This window comes from Ambystoma mexicanum, chromosome 1q, assembly GCF_040938575.1.
Source record: "Ambystoma mexicanum isolate Mex_15411 chromosome 1q, UKY_AmexF1_1, whole genome shotgun sequence".
Classification (NCBI taxonomy): domain Eukaryota; kingdom Metazoa; phylum Chordata; class Amphibia; order Caudata; family Ambystomatidae; genus Ambystoma; species Ambystoma mexicanum.
The window spans coordinates 301097960-301120657 of record NC_090922.1 but is presented as its reverse complement, the minus strand read 5'-3'; the positions used below and the strand labels follow the sequence as shown (position 1 = coordinate 301120657).

General features: G+C 44.3%; 1 protein-coding gene across 4 annotated transcripts in view; it reads left to right on the top strand.

The window, feature by feature from the left end:
* The window catches only part of LOC138527555 (E3 ubiquitin-protein ligase TRIM39-like), a 500407-nt gene that overhangs the window by 282001 nt on the left and 195708 nt on the right, over window positions 1-22698 (top strand). For 3 of the 4 annotated variants that reach the window (XM_069638813.1, XM_069638820.1, XM_069638835.1), the window contains 2 exons: window positions 14715-14810; window positions 18864-19088. In XM_069638813.1, the coding sequence (XP_069494914.1) occupies window positions 14715-14810; window positions 18864-19088 (321 nt within the window). The remainder of the gene's footprint in view (window positions 1-14714; window positions 14811-18863; window positions 19089-22698) is intronic. The other variant, XM_069638827.1, reaches the window with a different exon arrangement.

Here is a 22698-nt window from a genome sequence, read left to right as displayed (position 1 = left end):
ACTAAACCTCAATTTAACAAAGTGCAGATATCCTTGTAAGTGGCACGGTTATACACTGATTCTTAAAACTATAAGCATCCCACCGCTGCCACCAGTGTAAAGACTGGAGGGGGGTCTGTACTTCTGCTCTCTCTATATGGTAGAGGAAAGGCAAAGAGGACCCCAGCCAAGATTCTCTATTATTGGTACGTGGTCGAGCAATCAAGGCCTAGCTTCTCAGGAGGTGATGCAGGCTGGTTCTTAAGTACAGTGTAGTCCCCAAGCCCCCACAAAGGAATGTCCACACACTGTATTAGTTAAAACACAGTCTTTATATAATTAATATTCAAGATTATGTACACCATCACAATAACTCACTTTGTGCTCAGAAAATCTACAATGGCAAATATATACAGTTCTAAAGTAGTACCACCATTATTATCAGATCCCATTAAAGTGCATCAACTATACTCTGGTCATATGTCACACAGATCAAGGAATACAAGTAACCAACAATAGATATAAGAGGAAAGCAGTTGGTTAGAACAATAGGCAGAATACTGGCCCCTACAACTAGACAAAGTTCTGTGTGGAGATCCCCCCACCTGGGCAACCTGTAAAATAAAGATATACCACAAGCCCAGTCCATATATTGTTTACAAGAGTCTTTCCAATAGTTCAGCACCCCCAAAGTACCTGGTGTTGTCGAGTTCCTCGTCGGGAAATCAATGGCCCTTCTTGAGTGCACTCCCTTTAAGGCAGAAGCCACGGGTCGTCGAACGTCCGGTGAGAGGAAGGGTGAACAACGGAAGTGAGGTGGCAGCTTCGTTCCTGGCAGTGCTCGTCGACGACGGAGCATAGGTGTCCTGCAAGGAAGAGGCATGCGGGGCAACTCGGTGAGGATAGTTCAGAACCGCAAAGAGTTTGAAGGACTGGGGCCCGGCAAGGGCATCGAGTCATCAGCGTCTCTGTGGTCGTCGGGTGGCGGGAAACCCACCAGCGGATGCTCCTCAGCGCGTCGACGGTCAGGTCTTCTCCAGCGGGATAAGACGGGCGACTATGCAGATGAGAGCATCCTTGGATCAAATGAAGTTCTTAGGCAAACGGGAGCATGGCGGCTGCGGTTGGCGACGGCGGTTGTCGACAGTGATGGACAACAGTCCGGGTGCTTCTCTTTGGGATTCCGCGGCGGTCCCCGTCTCCGGTCAGCAATCTGTCATAGGTCTGTCTACCAGGGAGGTTTGGCAAAGATCAGCTGGTGCACGATGGTCGCCCGTAGCTCGGGAATAGGGCGCCTTACCAGGTCCTCTCTGGGTCAGTCCTTGGAGACACAGCAGCTTTCTGATTGATGAAGAAGGGCAACAGCAATTATTCTCTTCCAGCAGGGTTTCAAGGTCAAGCTTCAGTTTCACTCCAGTTACTCTTCAGCTTCTGAACACAAATTCTAGCAGTGAGAGGCCCCCAGATATACAAGTTGGTCTCCCATTCATTCTGCTGGGTCACACTCAGACAACCAATCGGTCAGAAGGGCATTCATGCAGGCAGGCAGGTAATCCGGTGCATAGTGCATTCAGGCCATTCACTTCTCTCCAGACACTCACAACAAGTTGTGTATTGGGACAAGTACCCAGCCATTCAACACTCCACACTGCATTCATACCAGGGCTGTCTCAGTCATTGTGTAAAACACCAGTTACTAGACACCCACAACACAGAATGCATATTCGTCACGCACTCCATTCACCCAGGTCCCACCCACAGGGTGTACCCACAACAGTCACTGGGAAGGCTCCAGCCAGTCTGACCTGGACTTCACAACAACACCATATATGGAACTTCCACCCAACAGCGAGTCAGGGGGAAGGGACAGAGTCAGGGCTTCCCAGGACTTTAGGAAAACAAGGTAACAGGCAATAGAAAGCATGAGGCCACAGGGGCCATCTTGTTTCCTATCATGAATCAACTGATTCCAATGGCAGGGCCTGGGTATCCCAAGATGGAGGATACTCGGAGCACCTGTCAAATTCAGCATGGAGCTGCCACCAGCCCATACCCTGCTCTGTGGGCCACACACAGGTGCCCAAAAACATACACTAGGGGCCCAGGGTTATACCCCTACCGATGGGTGCCATATGGGTATCCCATGGGTCCGTTCACCAAAACCAAAGGAGAGAGCTGCACGGTCAGGAGTCCCACATGAACTCCTGTGCTGAAAACACGACAGAGCACACAATAAAAAGCAGTAAAGGACAAGGATGCTTAGGCCCTGTCCCTCCGATGCATTTCCAGCATCACACTTGGCAAGACGCATTCCCTTTATTGACTAATGTGGTTTTGAAGGACTCGTCACAACTGGCAAAACTGGATCTGAGTTTTTGCTCATCTTAAGCTTAGATAAGGTAATATACTAGACTATTATATTTTACTTATACACTATGGGATGTAATGTTTGATATAACAATGTGACACGGGAGACAATAGTTTTATATTTGGTTAATGATAGTCCCGACAGGAGCCGGTACCCACAGGATGACCAATAGCACTTAAAAATTGCCCTACATGCCCCATTATTGGGATTGTCCTTCACCCTTAGAGTATGGACCACTCACAAGTAGGTACTTTAATGGTTGTAGTTTATGCATGTGCACATTGTACAATTAGCGGATTGGCTAAATATTAGACACTGGAATGAACACTCGTTTGTGGTGGTGCTGTTTTGTGGATTGAACCCACTCATGGTAGCCTTTTATGCGTGTTTTGTTTTCTCCCAAACCTCTCAAACCTACGTTGGTTCCTCTGTGTCCTGACCAATGAATCTACTTATGAATACAACAATCATTATGAAATGTGATCATACCAATATTGGGTAATGTATTAATTATTATGTTTTGTATATGTTCATTTTGTACCATTGTAACTACTTGGTTGGATTGTGATTGGGTTCCTCTAGCCCTGAAGAAGACCTCTGGTTTCAAGTCGAAACACACGTTGGCTACCCGGCTACCCATTAAAAAAAATTGCACCATTCGTGTATCAAGTCTACTTTGATTTGTTTCGACCATTTCTGTATAAGAAATACTTTTTTGTAAGAATTAAGCGTAATTTCTTTTGACAACGATTTATCTAATAGGGGAGTAGCGCTTTGGTCACACTACGTAGCAGGTACCTAATTCCTCTGCCTATTCAGAAAATGAAGGCAAAGCCAGTGCTGCCCCATTTTCAGGCCACATTTAATGATGGCTAGGAATATGAAAGAGGGAAAGGAGTCCAGGCCCACTCTGAGCCAGACACTCGGACTACAAGGAAAGGAATATAAAATGGAATAGGCACACCAATGACACAAGGAGAGAAAGGTAACAAAAATAAAATAACCTCAATGTGGCAAAGTAAATGCAAAATGATCACGTTAAAGAGCAGACCATTGTCAAACGCAGCCAATCTTTGACTGTGTCCACACCTGCTTGCTTTCACCCAGCTCCTTCCCTTACCCTAGGTCACATGACCGCATAAGCCTCCCCTCCCCAGAACAAGAGGACAAAACAAGTGTGAACACTGTGTTAGGGCCGTATGTAAAGCTTGTTAAGAGCACAAAAGATGATGACGGTCCGAGGCACGAGTCAGACACCGACTAGACTGAATGGGATATGAAATCCACCAAATAACCCCAGTTCCACAAGGGAAGAACATCCAAATAACCTGAAATACAATAACAATGTGACAAAGTAAATGCAAAACGAAAAAATGAACATGACAATCAGTGTCATAGTGAATGTTTGACTAAGTTCCATCAGTTCACTTGTGGACCTTTTGTCCAAAATAAGATGTTTTTGGCGAAATGTGTCCAAAAATGAGTGAGATTCCTGAAATATATATCTGCATGACCCCATCGCTTATCATACTAGCTTTGGAAGAGGACAGTGGACAATTAATTCAAGAGGGAGAAAGGCTTCTATTTACCATGATAATAATCACACAAATACAATTGATGCAATTCTGGTTCTGTACCAAGGCCTGATGTGCTTACTGGATTGTTCAATAAACGTCACACGCGTAAGATGTGCGACGCGTCCTTTGGGCAAAGAAGGGCGTGAAAGGTGGTCGGGGAGGCAAGACGTGAGGAGCATCTTCTCGGGAATTTGGAAGTTGTCTCTTAATGTTTCCAACTCACGAGTGTATTCAAACTCTCTCTTCCAATGAGGTGACTTAGTACAGTTAGACATTCATCCAGTTGTTCATCAATTGTATTTTGTCTTTTTCCCCCCTTTTGACTAGCTTCAGAATACTGGCTGCAGTCCTGTTCTGTTTTTTGTTTTTGTTTTTATAGGTTCCTGCCAATCAGCAGTCATTGATTTACTTGAGTTGTTCAGAGTAGGGCAGGTTTGTTACTTTATAGTCACTTCAGAGTTGTTGCAGATTTTCAAAACACGAATCATTACCTTCGCAGTGATACTGCTACTTTTAGTCGGTATCTCTCACTGTCTGTTGCTGGGAACCCCGCTCTTTCAACAGGGCAGGCCCCGATACTGCCCGTCCTCATTTTAAAATTGCAACTCTAGAATTTAGAACATCCCAGAACGGGCCAGAGTTCCATCCTTACTTATATATGAAGTCCCAGTGGTCATATGCCGGTATCACTTGTCTTCATGCCAAGCGGCAGCAGGTAAGACTGGTTTATGAACAAGGCGACAGCATGATGTGTGTTGTAAATCAGGGAGGGTTGCAGACTAAGAGAACTTGAATGATTATGACAGTAATCTTCCCTTACTCTCCGGCCCCCTGCTTCCCTCTTTCTCATCTTATGGGGATAGCTCACATAGAATAAAAATACTGCGTAGGAGGTGATGGCATATGCTAAAGGCTTAAAGAAAACAATACAGGAAGCGCGTCCTAGCCAAAAAAAGCACCTGTGTGGAAACGACGCCCAGCTATTAATACTTCCAATGTATTACTTGCGAAAAGGCATAGCCCATGTTGGCACCCCACATAATTCTGCAGTGGTCAAATGCTGCTGAGAAGCAGGCGTCTCTTGGGAATCTGAACATCACACAGAGCTTAGGCCTTATAACTACAGGTCCACTAGCAACAGTGGCCTTAGCAGCACTATGCCCATCTGAACGCCAGTACTACCAGTAACTATAAGATGATCAGATCTATGCTAGGGTCTGGTTCTGACTAAATGCAACTTAAAAGTCCTCGCTACATCCAGGATAGGTAATGCTTCGCTAGCACTGTGTGGCCTAGGTTAAATGCAAATCTGAAATGCATTTGATGGACCTTAAAGAAGATGTAGTAGAGGTTGAATGGGCGCATATTTATGATGTGTGGGCTGCAACGCCAATGACAAGCTTCAACCTGAGGTGCAGAGAAAATGTGGTTGGGGGATTTGAAAGCAGATTATACACACTATTTCAAAGAGAATCAATATTTTTGCAGTGGAGCAAAGAAATGCCGCTCTGTTCCGTTTGACGGCACTCATCGTCCTGCTCCACCGCCTCCATTCCTGCTCTGCTTATCTTGCAGGCTGCACAGAGAAATAGGTATGATGAGTGCCGTGAAAGCAAAGAGAGGGGCTGTTCTTTGCTTTTTTACATATATATTGAAGGTCATTTTATAAAAAATGGAAATTGCACGCACGTGTGACTACCAACGTTAGCACTTACTTTTAAAAGTTCACAAGACGGAGCAGAACACTAATGACTAAACAGCGCGGACTCCCATCTTATCTTAAATTGTCTACTCTGTCTTGTGAGGAAATAAATGTTCCCTACAAATTTCACTTTTTGTGCCGCATTTGTTAATGTATTCCTATGGAACACTGCTCGTCTCCAACAAGTGCTGAACCAAGGTGGAGTCCATAGGAAACCACCTGTTTCATGGCTGCCTGCATGAACATGTCATTCAAGCATGAAAGGAAACACACTAACAAGATGGAGGGCGAATACACAGCAGAGAGCTTATCTCCACTCTCTGCCACTCCTCCGTCTTGTCACTCTTGCAAAATGGAGTGGAGAGTTAAATGAGACTAGCCCGATCACTGGCGGTCAAATCCTGTGAACTTCTTACCATTAAACTGCCCATCTCTGACTCCCGAACACTCACTGCACATCTTATTTACAGACCCCCAGGTCCCATTGGTGCATTCAGGGAGGATATATCTATAATACCTTCTGACAACACCAAAGCCTCCTCTCAAGTATTATTGCTCGGAGATCTAAACCTTGGTTTCAACGACCCTAAGGATCAACATGCACTAGCGATAGCCAACTTGCTCTCTGAACAAACATGGCTTTACACAAAGAGTGACCCAGCCCACCCATGACAAAGGTAGAAAACTGGATTGGGTGGCTGACTTGAAGTGCAATGCCTCTATAACCGCTATCACTCCTCAACTTTTGACTGATCACTTCCTCCTGTCCTTTACCGTGGCAGCCAATACTCCGGCCATGAAGATCAATTCCATAGCCCCTCCTCTCCTCACTAGAAATAAAAAGAACATTATGGCGGCAAAAATATTACCCCTCGTAATCCCCACCCTCCATGCTCTGCCAGCCTCAGCCGACCCCAATACTCTAGTAGAGGAGTATAATTCTACCATGTCTAAAGCCTTAGACCTTATCGCCCCTCTTAAGCTACGGAAAAGCAAACCCAGAGCTCACTTGAACTCCTGGTTTACTCCCCAACTTAAATCACTGAGAACAGAAAAAAGAAAACTCAAACACCTCTGGAGACACTCGCCCACAGAGGAAAACAAAACTAACTTGGTCAATATCTCTGCCCAATATAAAAAAGAAATCATACGCACTAAACAAGAGACGTATAACAGCAGAATCCAACAAGCCAGCTCAAATAGCAAGGAACTTTTTGTGATCCTAAACGTGTCGGAAGCCCCCACACCGCCCACAGACAACATCCAGAATACCCTTTCAAGCAAAATCCACCTCCTCCACAAAAGGATTGCTGACAAAAAAGCTAACTTACCTAACCCTACCTCTCATGCCAGCACTACCACGCAATCTACAAATCCCCCTCAATGCTTCCGATTCACACGAGTCTCCATCCTCGAGGTAGAAAAAAATCATCTTATCTCTCAAACCCTCAAACTGTCAGGGAGATAGCTGCCCAGCCCAGCTTATCAAAGATGCCGCGAGAGACCTGGCATCTTTCATTGTGAAATTAATCAATGCCTCCTTCTCATCTAGCTCTGTACCTAACAATCTAAAGGAGTCTTGTGTCCTACCCCGCCTGAAAAAATAATCTTTAGACCCATCCATACCCACTAATTACAGGCCTATTACTACAGTACCATTCCTGCTCAAGATCTTAGACAGAGTAGCGCACTTAAAAATTGAGAAGCATCTAGAGACCAATCACCTCCTGGGAGTCTGCCAATCTGGTTTCAGGCCTCAACATGGTACTCAAACGGTGCTGATCGATCTCAAAACCCAGATCGAGGAGCTCAAAGACAAAGGAAAAATAGCTTTGCTGCTCCTCCTTGATCTTTCAGCTGCCTTTGATCTGGTGGACCATAAAGTACTTTGCAATCATCTTGACTCAGCTGTTCATTTTTCACAAGAAGCCACAGCATGGATCCAGTCCTTTTTGAATAACAGGACCATGCAGGTCTTCTCGCCATCAGCGGCGGCCGATCCAATCCCTATTACATGTGGCATGCCTCAGGGCTCCTGTGTCTCCCCAACATTGTATAACATATTTACAAAGCCACTGTTGGATGATCTCGATCAACTGGGTGTCACCTACACTAATTATGCAGATGACACCCAGATCCTCATACCCCTCACTGGGGACTATGACGAGGACACTGCCCTTATAAATAAGATTTATCTAATCATTCAAGCATGGACGGCTGCCCATGTCCTATGTTTGAATGACGATAAAACGGAGATCCTTTTACTTTGCACCACAGTCAACCTGAACAAACCTAACCCCAAATACACCTCATTCAATATAGATGGCAACCACATCAGAGTGGTAAAAGAGGTAAAAACTCTTGGCTTTTACCTCGACTCAACTCTCACACTTAGCAAACAGGTCAATGCTATGGCCTCAGCCACAGCATACACCTGCAAGCTGATCAGAGCCTGCAAACCATTCCTATCCAAGATTTGCTGCACAATCCTAGCCAGAGCCCTCATTCTCTCCAAGTTGGACTATTGTAATTCTTTGTACTTGGGTGCAAGCAATTACATCAATACAATCCAAATCCTCCAACATAATGCCCTCAGAACAGCACAGGGCATTCTAAGGCGAGAGCATATATCAGAACTGAGGAGACGGAACAAATGGTTATCCATAAAAGACAAAAGGGGTCATTACTAGGTTGGAGGTAACCATGCCACAATTTGCGGCATGGTTACCTCCTTACTGGGTACCGGATCCAGGTTCCTCAAATGAGAACTTACCGGGCCATTCCAACCTTGGAGGACCTGGTAATTCCTCATTCGACGAACCCGGACCCGGTACATCCCCATTCGAGCCCCCATAGGGCTCAATGGGAATGGGGAGGGAGCTAATAACGGGCCTGTTAATAACGGTGCCCGTTGTTAGCTCCCTGGTCTGCTAGCGGGACCCGTTAAGGGCGCCCGGTATACCAGGCACCCTTTGCGGGTCCCGCAAGCAGACTCGTAATAGGGCGGAAGGGGTTAATGGCGCCGGCACCATTACCGGCACCGTTAACCCCTTACCGCCCAGCTCGTAACGACCCCCAAAATCTTACTCCAAACTGTTTCACTAACACATAAATGACTTAATAAAGCTGCCCCCACTTTACCTCTCTGAGAGAATCATCAGAAAAGTCTCAGAACGCCCCACCAGGACAGCTCACTCCTGCTGCCTACCAGTTCCCAGATTTAAACTAAAAAAAGCCAGGGGAAGCAGCTTCCCCGTTTTGGCAGCACAGCAATGGAATGCCCTCCCTCCACCTTTAAGAGCAGACCAAACCTTCCAAAAATGTAGGTACAATACCCTTAATTGGCTCGTAGCTAATGATCACTGACCACTTATTGTCTGACCATCCTATACCGTTGCTTTACTGATGCTGTACAGAACTGCACATGTATATAACTACTGTTTATGCCTGCACACTATGAATCCTTTGTATGTACTTAAATATAATTATCTGTGTAACATCGTGTATATCTTGATGCAACCTTGAACTCATGCCTAAAGTATCTTTGTAACTGTTACACCCAGATACCTTTGGGTGCGGTGCGCCTTACAAATAAACGAACAAACAATCAGGTTTTCTATGTATGGCTCTAAGTAGCTAAAGGGGACGACTCCATCTGGGCATCTTGATGTGGGGTGTGGCCCAGGTAGGCTGGATTGGCAGGGGTTTTGTTGTCCAGGATGTCTTGGCTGACTTTCTAGGAAGGCTCAACTAGTCTAGGCATAAAAGGCGATTAGGTTCATGAAGCGCCTAGTGGCCAGGACGGAGGTTTGCATGTGACTGAATATGTTGATATGGTCTCAAGTGCATCTTGATAAAATGCTGAACAACAGCAATGCCAGAGGTAATGCCCTGGGTGCAAATGAGTAATGGGGTTCTATAAAGAAAACCTTTCAGAGCTGAAGCCCTCTTGTGCATTTCCCTCACTGAGCAAATAATGGTGAATTGCCTTCAGGTCCTCAGTGCAGGCAATTTCTTCCAACTGGCGTCCCTTCTGTGCCTCGTTGATGTTAGGGGCGGGCCTCTCACCCTTCCCTGATCAATATCTTCACACTTTGGAGGGGAACTTTGAGCTGCCCACAGCACCACGAAGAATCAACAGATAGGGGCAGGGGGTGGCGAGGTGGCTTCCACTCCTTTCAGAGGGAAAGCCTAGGTGGGGATTGGTGGTCAACAAAAGCCCCTAGCTAGATTTCAATGAGAAGGACTTTCTAATGAAGTGTCCACCCTCTTTTACTGCCGTTCTCAGAGGCCTCAGCTCCCAGTGTTGTCACTTCATGACAAAGCATGAAGGGAATTATTTAAGCAATATGCCCCTCGCCGCAGGGCCATTACCGAGTCAGGTAATGCCCAGGCACCGGGGCATTACCTGACTCGGTAATGGCCCCTTGGCGAGGGGCACATTGCTGTTACTACCCTGGCCTGCCAGACTGGGGCACTAAAAGCATCTTTTTCTGTCCAGAAACGCTGCAGCATTTTGGGACAGAAAAAAATAATTACAAAGAAAATGCCCACCGGGGAAGGGAAAACTGAATCTGTTTTCCCTTTCCATGGCGGCCATAGGTAGGGGGCACACTGGGGACAGAGTCCTCAGTGCGTCTGCTCTAAAAAGAAAGGTAAGTGGGGTTGGGAGGGCGGGCAGGGGATTGTTGGAGGTGTGGGGGACGGGGGTGGGGGAAACACTCACCTGAATCCCCGGTGGGGGAGGATGGCAGCCTCCAGCCCTGCGGAGCCTCGGAGCGGGGATTACCCTGCTCCGAGCCTCCTCATCGGCTGAGGGGCTGCCACACCTGCTCACCGGGGACGGAACGAAGCTGAGGCTTCGAGGGATTGCGTATTGGGTATGGACCGGGCGAGGGCTAATCAGAATGCTTGTTACATTCTGATTGCCCCTCGCCGGGTACTAATAAAACGTCAGGAGCAATGTTTCCTAGATCTGAGCTCTCTGTCTGCCTTAGCTCTGTCAACTGAAGCAGCGTGCTGGCAAAGTAGTGCAATAAAACTCCAATAAAATACGTGCATATCATCTATCTTGGAGAACATAGAATCTTTGTCTGTAATTATCTCCCTTATCATCATCTTCCAAGGAGGCCACATTAGGGTGTTTATAATTCATCCAAAACCTTCCAAACCACTCCACAAAACATAGATGAGGTGCAAAAGTTAAATTTGAGACTCGCAAAAGACTTCATTGGTAGGACTGAAACCATCTGTTATCGGTTCAAATGGGATGCATGGTTCCCAGAAAATGCCTCCTTCATCTAAAGCACCAATGAGCACTAGGTACGTTTTTGTAAATTAAAATCAGTAAAATGTGAATTGGCTATAACTTTATTTTCCTTCACTCCACTTTGTACACTGATTTCTGTTTAGATTTGCCTGTCATCCAATTTGTAGGGTGCTAGGAAACCAACCTATTCTGAGCACAGACACTATAACTGGATTCTTTGTTCCAACACTGAGGCAAATACAAGCCATCACTCCAAAACAATCCAGTCACTCTGTGTAATATACAACAAAACCCAGAATGGTGGCAATGGCACCGATTCCACCATATTTCAATTACCATGAGAACCAACCTCCAAAAAATCAAAGGATTCCTGTTTATAGTGTTTTGTAAATGACCCTTTCTCAAATAAATGAATTGGCTCAATGCAAGTTAATTGAGCATTGAGGTATTCACGTGTGTCCTCTTTACAACACTACTTTCAACGTTTGGAGCCGGTGTGGGTCTTAATGGCCTGGTTAAGTGAGGAGAGCAGTGGCCCTTAGAAGTGATGTTAGCTAAGCAGGAGACTTGCTTAACCCTACCAATGTCATTACAAAAGGTGGCATATCCATTGCTTCTTCGTAAATTACAATCAATTGGGGAGAAGCATCTTCCCTATTTTAAGCAAAGTATGGGGCACAATCTTTTTTACCAGCGACTCACACTGCTACTCACAGCTAAAAGGGCTTTTTGATACTATGCTTTGATACTATAAATTATTTTAAAACGACATAATCACCTGTCTGACTGCATTCCATGACTCACTCAAGGATCTCATTCGTGAATTGTTGTCTGTCGAGAATGACAAATGTAATTCAGGTCTTTGATGGACGACAGTAGCACTACTCTCATGTCGTCTGTGAGAAAATCCCACTCCATAATCAGGGCTGTTTCAAATTAAAATATTTTGTGTTTTTTTAAAGAGTCATCTAATTTAAATGCAGATGATCTCCACTTTACTACAGGGGAAGTCATCAGACACTGCAAATACATTGGATGCTGGCGAAATACAAAAAAATCATCATAATTCAGCCTGTATACTTTTGGTCTTGCTAATGAAAATAAACAATACAATACAGAAAGAGCTCGTTCATGTAGACATCCATCCACACACTATCCTCAGTGAATTTCTATTGTAAGCAAAGAATCCTGGTATTTAAAATCCCTTAAATGATTAGCTCAAAAATATCCGTGTTTAGAAATGTCATGCAGTGAAACGTGGAGAAAATAAAATGAACTGACTTTAATAAATCATGTCAGTCATACAAAGAACAGCAGAATCTGAAACACAATCACATCAATACTTTTGGTTGAACAAATGCTTCACTATTCTTCTGCACATTAGCTGTTTGTGGTGAATCTGAATTGGAACATGTTAGCATTTGAAATCTACCTGTGAGAGAATCCTTTTCAGCACTAATCAGTGAAAAGTTATTCTCCCAATAACGTCTGTCTTTAAATAAGGATAAATAAGAGAACATTCTTAATGATTTGGGTTGTGGAGTGAAGGGCAAGCACGACTGGAAATAGATTTTGACCACTACTTCCTTTGTATTCTATTTCCCTAGCAAAGCCCTCGCCCCAAAAGGCAGATTTCTCGAAAAAGAGTGTTTAACTCTGGACCATAATTGACTACGGCTGCTACAGAACATAAGAGTCTTTTAATTCCTTCGTCAAATTCGTGATCCTCAGAGGTTACAGATTCCAAGAGACTCCTACTTTTTTAAACAAACCAAGTAAATTCGATTATTTATTTTATCTGGTGAGGGAATTGACCCCCATTTCTAATATTTGATCATTAAAGGATTATATAGCCTCTAAATATGCCAAAGGGGCATTTGTTAAATCTTTCATTTTTTTTGGAATCTCTTTGAGCAGTAATTAGCATCAGAGATTAATCTACTGCTGTTCCCCTTGTTTTGTTTTGCAAAAGAGTGGCAAATCACTAGACCACAGGTCATCTGATTCACCTCCTCAGCCCTTGGATCCAGGTAACAAGCTATCCCACGCCCTGTCGCCCTTCTGGCTCTGTAAGCGAATCCTCATGTGCCCTGTTGTCAGCTTCCAGGAATAAAGTGAACGCTCTCCAATCATGGGATTTGGGCTTTGTATTACTTTTGCATCAGTGTAATCTAACACACCAATATTCTATTGAATGGGCCCTCTGCTTGGCCTGATTTCCCTAATTCACACATAGGAAGCTGACCCTACTTAATTCCATTGGTCTGAAAGTTGAGACTGTCATCAAAATGAGTTTCTAACTTCTCTTTTACCCCACCTTTGAGAGTGAGTGTCGATTTTGTCAAAATATGTATTTCTTAAATAGCTTAATTCGCTTCATACCAGATTGTGCCAAATAACATTGTTTGGAAACATTTGCTGATTCTAACATTGGGGGTCATTACGAGTATGACGGTAGGGGCTTAACGGCACCGTTAAGGATGCCGGTGCCGTTAAGCCCCTACCGCCATATTCCGAGGTTCCTTAGCGGGTCCCAGCAGGAACGGCTGGTCTGACCAGCCGTTATTAGCAGGACCCATTAAGGGACCTTGGAGCAAATAACACCCCCTATGGGGGCTCAAATGGGAATGGGGAATGGTCAACTGAATGGGGACTTACCGGGTCCTCGAAGGTTGGAATGACCCGGTAAATCCCCATTCAGTGAGACCAGACCCGGACTCGGGTTTGGAGGCAGCAATGGCGCTAATAGCGTAAGGACCCCCATTGTCTTTGTATCTTATAACCCACAGATAACAGGCGTTATTTTATTTATTAGATGGAGAAACATACATGTTCTAAAGATGTATTTGCATTCCTTTGTTGAAGCATTTCATATCAAATCAGAATATGTACTTTAGCATGAAACTTGTGAATGTTTTTGAATTAAATGAGCCTTTAAAATGAAACCATTTTTTGGTGCAAGTTGCTTTGAAAGTCTCAACTTTTGAGATGAATTCTAGTGATCACAGGTCATATGACATATGGTGTAAAAAAGCCACTAGTTGTTCCTCATTTCACTTGCATTTTTATTTGCCTTTCTGCCTTGAGGTACCAACATATTTGGTGAATTGATTTTCTTGCTATGTGCCAGGATTTAAGTAGTTTATGGCTCACATAAAATCTCTATCACTATGGCTTATGATTTTGAAGGTAAAGTTTAACATGGTCACTCAAGTCATCTGCTTATTAAAGACCATTGCATTAACAGCTGGTCATCAGCCATCAACTTAAGAGTGTACTTGCAATATTTGATCACTTATGAGACCTTGGTTTCTTAAATAATTTTACTTTTGTTTTGTAATTTTCTTAGTAAGGTAAATGCTTTGTGTCCCTTAGTCCCTTATCTAACGAAAGTTATGTTTTGTTTTAAAAGTACATTGGGTATTTGTAGTAAAAGTTCCCTGAAAATCTACTGGTATCAAACCTAGCAAACCCAGCGATATAGCAATAATTTCCCTTTCTCTATAATATGTAAAGACAGACTTTAGAGAAAAACAGCTTTTCTTCAAAGCTCAAAAACAGGAAAACCTTGTATAAGTGATTTGAATGGCACATGCTGAATAATCATTTGATGCTTCATGGTTTAGTGAGTATATTCTGATCAATATTGTTTTTCTCATTGGTACTTTACTGGGATTCAAATCTCAATATTCTTGATCTGTGTTCTTCATATATACAACACAACAATATGCCAATTCCTTTATTTAATAAAGTCTACACATCTAAAATAAAAATAATCACTTTGTAACTGTTGGATGTCCTTGTTTTGCTTTTCTGTAGACCATTCTGGAGAGAGACACAGAATCAATTAAAAAGACTTTGATTGACATGGCAAAAATTAACTCTGCAAACGTTAAGAATGCTTCTGAACTTGAGGTGAGGCAATATGGCATGAAATGTACTTACAAAGCATGCAAGTACTATAAATATCATGTGTTTGTACTATGGGCCTTAAGTGAGTGGGATGCATGACAATGTGACCACTGTTTTCTTTTACCGATTTATGTGCATGTTTTTAGGATAAGTTTTCATGCACCTTTTGTGACGATTTTATTTTATGGTTCTTTTTGGAATTTCTTTGATTTTTTGGAAAATGTGTCTGTTCCTTTTTCTTTTCCCCCCTTCTTTTGTCCCTGCCATCCTTCATGACACCCCTCTTTCAATGCTTTTTGGTTTTGATCTAACCTACCTCTCAAAGTAAAAACCAATGCAAAGTTTGGAGAAGCAAGACTGATATTTATATATGGATACTGTGGCGGGTCCGAAGGACACAGACTCTGACTTTCCATCTCACTGATGATTTTTATTAACTGAAAGGAAAAAATGCCCATCTCTCCCTACACTAAGGGTTTTCCCTACCTAACAGAACTAACTAAGGTGCTCGTCAGTCATCAGTGAGAATCCAAATCAGAAACAGTCCACTGTCCAAACTAACCTATTCTAACCCTACCACTATTATAAACAAGAGACTGACTCCCTTTTCCTGTAAGCTGGTTCTTCACCAAGGTCAGTAGTTCATAATGTATTCTCAAGTAGTTGTTGGTAACTACTTTTAGCAAGTCAAACAGTTCTGATAGTGGGTTCTTCAGATTTTCAACCTTCTCCTTCACGTGATTACTCTTTCGTTTCTTCTTATTCTCTTCTTACCTTATCTTATTTGTATTGATCATTTTCCTTTCATTGGGTAACTTATTCCAACATTTAGAACATTTCCCTTGACTTCTAGGGTTTTTGATCTTTATTTCACAGTCTTTGGTTTCACTTTGGGCTTGGACCTTATTCTCTGTTTCAATCTGCTCCTCAGGTTTTCCCCTTTAACAGTGGTTCCTATTCTGTAATATTTCTGGGTGATCTCCTTGACCTCTTGGAGTGTAAACCTTCAAGTAAGGATTATGAACCCATCTCAGTGCTTTATGTTGACTGGGACAATTATGAGCGTTCCAGTAATGATTCTCTTTCTCTTCATTCAATGGCAATATCTTATCTCAACTGGGATGAGTATGAGCATTCCAGTAATAATCTTCAGCGCCCCTCCCGTGTCTCCTGCTTTTCCCTGTACTTGTCATGCCCAGGGATGAAGTCACTGGGGTTTTCGACTGTTTGGGACATTCTCTTTCACTTGTCAAGTTGGCCTCTCGTAATTCCTGTGGTTTCATATACGATCTCCTCTGTCTCTCGTTTGCTCGTATGTTCAGTGTTGAATCCAAGGATGTGCTATCAGCGTCGTTCCCAGACCCACTGGTCCACCTTTGCTTGATTGTGGTCAAGCCTCCACTTAGCTCTCACTCGGGATGAGGACACCTCACGTCCACCTCGCTTCTCTCCTCTCTTACCCTTCCCGGTGCTGCACACAAGTCCAGCTTTACTTCAGGATACATCTGCAAGCAAGTTTGTAACCTGCGTTTTTTCTTTCTCCGTTCCCAGTCACCACCTCTTTCTTTTACTACGTTGCCATGGGACTTACCCAGTGCAGTGTCGCAGTCCTTTCTCTGTTTGTTTTATGCTCTGTTTTCCACCACAGACCTTTTTCCTCATCTCAGTACAATGTAGTTTTTCCTTCAAAGGGATAATCAGAGTTTCTTGATGACAATAACATATTTTGGTATGTTCTTCATACCTTTCTTCACTGGATGTTTTTAGAGGCATAGTATTGGTATGCCCATAAAATGGGATCCAAGTTCACCAAAGCTTGCCCCATGATTTATACGCTGATGCTGCAGAGATGCTCTTGTGTAGGTATGTACTGCAGCTGGTACATTCTCTACAAGGCCGTTGAGATACTTCATATTGAGCTACGACGTGGCCCTGATTGCTTGGAAACCCCTGTACTTCATGAGTGTAGCTTGGATATAGTAATCCTCCTCCAAAGGTCCCAAGTAGACAGAAAATGAATACGTATGGTTTAAAGGGAGCTGCAGGTCAGGTCTCACACAGAAAGCAATGTGCAATAAGGACTAGTATGAATAGAAAATATTGAGAGACAAATGTCTCGCTATTAATCAATGATGAAGGTAATATTTAATTGAAACTATGACAATTATACCCAAGAAAAATAAAAGCCGTTTAATAACTTGCCTGTGGAGCTCCTTTATTTAGGGGCCTGTGTACTTAATATTTAAGTGCACATTGGCCATTGTATAGATGTACATATTGATGACCGGTACACCACACATATGTGAAAATGGGTCCCTGTCTGCCCAATGGGACAGGTGGGAGTGCTCCAGTGCAGTGCCCATAAACAGAAACTCACAGAGTCCATTAGCTCCTTAGCGCATCTCCTGATAAACCTCACAGGTAGCACCAAACAGCATAGACAATTAGTTGTATTTGTATCTTAGATGCTTAGGACATACAGAATAATTGGAGATGTCCTTTTATTTTCTATAACCGCATGGGAGCCGTTGAGCAGCCATTCAAGTTGCTCATAACGTAGGCGAATCTACTGATCTGGAAGAGTTAACATACCATCACTTGACATGATCTTAAGGCTTCAATGATCATAAAAAAGGATCATTCTACAAAATTGGAGATCTACAATCTTTCCAACTAAGGATATGAGGTTGCAGGAAATGTACTATATATGTAATATTGAGAAAGCTGTTATGCAGCAGCAAAGGAGAAGCAAAATGGCTGATAATATATGGAGTTGTTTTCTGGAAAGAGACCTAGAATCATTTACAGCTTGGGAGAATGTGGTAGGAATCTGGAAGATAAAGGGGATTCATTACAAGTTTGCCGGTCTGGAAATAAGGGTATTTCACCGGCACCCTTGTTTCTGGACTGACAAACTACGGGTTAGCCGCTGTGCCCAACAGGTCTGACCCTGCCAGGCACAACAGTCACGGCAGGCAAAGCCGCGTGACAACGGTGCCGGTGCTTCCATTTCCCCACTCCCATACTCCCATAGAGTCCTTATGGGACTCTTTGGGAATGGGGATGAACGAAATTACCGGCGCCTGACTTCCTAGCCGCCAGATTTGGAATAGCCCGGTGGCATTTTTTCATCAGACTGTCGGTAACCCACCAGTAGCACCGGCAGGGTTACTGCTGGACCCATAATGAGGCCCAAGATAAGTTATTGTTTTTATTTATATTAACTGACAAAGTTAATTTGTGTCTTTTCTTTCTTTTCTCCTTTTCTCTTTATTTCTTCTTTCTTCTTCAAGAATATTGTGCTTGTTTAAGGTTAATGATGGAGGGGGATTAGTTGATATTTCATGCATTTTGATGGTTTGTAATTATATTGTTATTGTACTGGTTCTCTGATATTTGTTTTTGTTAGACCAAAACTTTTAAATTAAAAAAATAAAGATGAATGTGGAATCTGCTGATGAAGGTCTGCTTTCCGAGGAAGCTTTTGTCTACTCTGCCATTTCCCCGTTCCTCTCCAGTCATTATTTCTTGGATGTGCCTTCAACTGCATCAGCCTACCCTTCCCTGCCTCATAGAACCCTCTCTCCCCACCATACTCTCTAATATAACTTACCTGACTCCCAGTCTTATAGGTAGCTTTCTGGTCATCCATGGAATTGGAAAAAGGACTCAAGTGACCTTTGCAATTTCACTAGAGGCCCTCTTTATTGTCATTTCTTTGACAGACAAAATATCTCACACTCTCCTGAACAGCAGGTTTAATTTGCCAAAAAAAGCCAGTTGTACTCCAGACCATATGCCAGAGTGCTACTTGCAATACTCCGTGCCATGGTTAGCCAGACTGGGTAGCAACATACTTCAGCCATTGTTAAAGGCCTTTGCATCACTGCTGACTGTCAACTTCAGCTGCAGGCCGTTGGTACAGCCCACTGTGGCTCCCATCAATGTCTAATTATGGCACTCAGAAAAGGTCCCCCTTGCTTATGCTTGTTGAATACCCAAGCTTTGAGTGTTATGTGACATGCATTTTTCTTGGTTTGAAACTGTTTCCCGAAGGAACAATATGAAAGCCAAAGAATCTTGAACTCATTTGATGAAATGCGGTTCATCGTTAAGATGTGTAAAATGCAGCTCTGCCTTGCGATGGACGAAGATCAGAAGCATATTCTGAATGAAACGGAAGGGGTAATGGAGAAATTAAAGCAGCAGCAAGCCTCCTTTCAAACATATATCTCTTTATTGACGAAGAAGCTCGAGCAGCCAGATGTGGAACTACTCAGGGTGAGTGCCTGCAATAAGCAAATAGAGAGCTGCTGCTCTATTCATGTATTTAAGGAGGAGTATTTGATTCTCACAGTATGAACTGAGCCTTCCCTAGGCACACCCACTGCTAAACACAGACCACACTCATGGGTGGTTCATTGGAGCATAGGGATTTTTCAAGGTAGATGTTGCAGGTTCTCAACTGGATTTGAAGGACTGGCCCCTCTACTGAATACCTTGGACCACCTTTGCAGCCAAGACACCATTTTGGGTAACACGCTAACTCACTGATGTTGATCTCAGTCAGTGACTTGATGTGTGAGCAGCCCTTTTTTCTCCTAGTTTCTCACTTGTACATATGACAATTAAATATGATTCAGACTACCTTAAAGTCAGAGTGGGAGCCAATGCAGGGCATTTTGGGCTTCGGTGCTCAGGGTGCAATGCTAAGCCAGCTGCATTGTATTTTTGTGTAAGTGTGTTCAATATGAGTGTGTTGTCTATTCTAGAAGTCTAAGATAACAAAACGACTTCAAATTTGTATACCCTGAAAAGAAGACAAGGCTACAATATGTTCAGGGTCAGTAATGGTAAGGCTCAATACTTAACTGCACTGTTGATTTCTTTTCCAGAAGTTTGATTTTATAAAAATATTTCCTGAGATAAGAAGGAGATTTGGTTGAGGAAGCTAACAGATGGCAGAGCTGAAGTAATTGCCTTTCTTCTTTCAGGGACATTTTGAAAGTTTTACTGAGGTGATATTATCCCGGGGGGATGGGCCAACACTGCTGGTAATGGCCCAGGACTTAAGTTAAGGGCCTTAGTGAAGCAAAGGCAGTGTTGGCAGTGTCATAACTGGCAGGGGCACAATATTAGCACCTTCTAGAAAAAAACACGGGTGCTAAGGGATTTAAAACAAATTCATTCTTTCCCATTGTGATCGAGAAGGGACATTTTACCCAAAGATGTCGCCATGTGAAAAAAGGGAAAGGTGCTCAGATACTGGCCCTTTTCTCTTTCCATGGTGGCCATTCATCAGAGAAGGACACCAATGGCGTTTAAAAAACAGGTATGGTGGCCTTTATTTCGAAGGGATTGTGTCCTCCGACGTATTCCTCATCTTAGATATCTCCTTCCAGCTCTGCTGGCCTCGGAAATTTTTTTCTCTAGAGGGCGCTGCGCGTCGACGTCCTCCGAGTCGATGTCCCTCGACAGCCGCCGTATCGACGTTCGATGTCATCCTGCCTATAAAGGCCGCGCGCAGCGTCCGTTGTTCAGTTCCGTTTTTCCGCGCTTACTCAGTGCCTCGGAATACCGTTGCTCAGTTCTTAGTCATATTAATCCTATTTACCTCGAGTTATTCGATCCGTACTCGATGGCTTCCTCGTCGGAACCGACAACTCCTCGATCCGGCTTCAAAAAATGTCGAGATTGTGGGAAAAAGATGTCGTTGACCGATCCTCACAGAATTTGTCTGTGGTGCTTGGGAGCTGAACACCATTGTTCGGAATGCGAGGACTGTATGTCCATGACAGCTAAGGCCCTGAAGGAGCGTAGGGGGAAGCTGGAGAAAGGTAAGACTTTTAAAGCTTCTTCGTCGACGAAGTCGAGACATTCGTCTCCTCGTCACCATTCGCGCTCCAGGTCTCGGAGTGGGTCTCATCACTCCTCGAGATCGAAGCACTCGAAGAGGAGACGTCGAAGATCCCCTTCTCCGTCTTCCTCTTCCTCTGCTTCGCCAAAAAGAATCCCTTGCCCACGAAATATAGTTCCCGGGCTGAATGGGAGGAATTCCGAAAGAATATGATGAGCGTCTTCGAGAAAGCGGCCTCGACCCCCTCGAAGACTGCTGAGAGCGATGCTCTGGTCGAAAGACCCGAAGGTCAAAAACGCAGCGAGTCGCAGTACCCGGCGAAAGAAACCTCTCGAGCGCGTTTCGAACCCTCGAGCAGGACTATGACCTCCAAACCTTCCTCGAAGGTTCCGTCGACGCCGTCGACGAAGGTCCCGTCGACGTCGAGGTCGATGTCTTCGGCGCCGTTGTCGAGGGGACCTTCGACACACGGGTCTGTCGACTCGACGCCGGCCTCGACACCGGCGTCGATGCCAAGAAAAGTCACGGTTACCACACATCCAGTGACTATCCCCAGGCCCTCGACGTCGATGGCTTCGATATTGTCGAGTAGAATTCCAATTCTGTCGAGGTCCTCGAGGCCTCCACCTCTGTTTTTGACGCCACGCTCGAAGCCTTCGACGTCGGCGTCGACGACATCGACGCTTTCGAGGCGAATAATGACAAGTTCGGCACCCTCTGCCTTGGAAATGGGATTTACTCCCTTTATGAGTTCAGAACAATTGAGAACTATATCCTCAATTTTAGAAGAGGGTGATTTGTCTGAACAAGACACATTTGAGTTACAGGGACCTGTAACCCCAGTTAGAGAGGAATTTTCCTCTGAAGAGCGCAGATTAAAGGATCTTCATGATTCTTTACATGAGGCAAGTGGGTTAGACACTTCCCCTGAGGTGGAGTTTGCTAAGCCAGACCCGGGGGAGCATGCTGAAACCCCCTACAGAGCCTTAATGGCCAGGATTACAGAGTTCATGGGGTGGTCTGCACCTTCACAATCTTTCCAACAAGATGACCTCACGGATATTCTTGACAAAGGCCCACAAGAGGATCCTGTGGTGCCCCTTCATAAAGCTCTTCAGAGAAAGATCATGACAAACTGGGAAACCCCAGATGTAATACCAGCAGTAAAAAACTGTCTACAAAGTACAGGGTATCTTCCACAGACCCAGAGTTTTTGTCTAAACACCCATCCCCAGAAAGTCTGGTGGTACAAGCAGCATCCTCTACCGATGTCAAGACAGCTTATCCTACAGTCCCACAGGACAGGGACGATAAAAAATATGATGCTATGGCAAAGAAAGTCTTTTCAGCATGTAGCATGGCGTTAAAGTCTGTTAATGCTACTTGCACCCTTGCTAGGTTCAGCCATACACTTTGGGAGTGTGCTTCTACAGCGGCTGACTGCATCCCGGAGGGAGAAGAAAGGGATGCGTTCCTGAATATTATACAGGACGGTAAAGACGCTATGTGCGAATCGCTCCAGACGGGCATTGATTCGGCTGACAGTATCAGCAGAGCAATGGCGGCAAGTACATCAACCAGGAGATTCGCTTGGTTGAGAAAGTCGGGTTTTGCCCCAGATGTGCAAGCCAGGCTCTTGAACATGCCATTCGATGGCTCTTCTTTGTTCGGGAAAAAGGCGGATGACAGTTTAGAGAAACTGCAAACTTCAAAAGCTGCAGCAAAATCCCTAGGAGCTGCAATCCGTCAGACTCCTTTTCGTCCCACAGGAACCTCTGCGAGGGGCAAGTACTTTCGCTTCTACTCCGCATTCGGAAGAGGTAGAGGACGACCGGCTCAAAGGGGTCAAAGAAGAACTACCCGAGGTGGACGGGGTAGATATTCTAAAGCCGCAGCAACAGCAGGTGCCTCTTTACCATCGGCATCTGCATCAGCCGCCCCAAAACCACTCTGAGGACTCCCCTCACAGGACACCTGTAGGAGGCAGGTTGACTCAACATCTGACGGTATGGCAGGCTATCACGTCAGATGCTT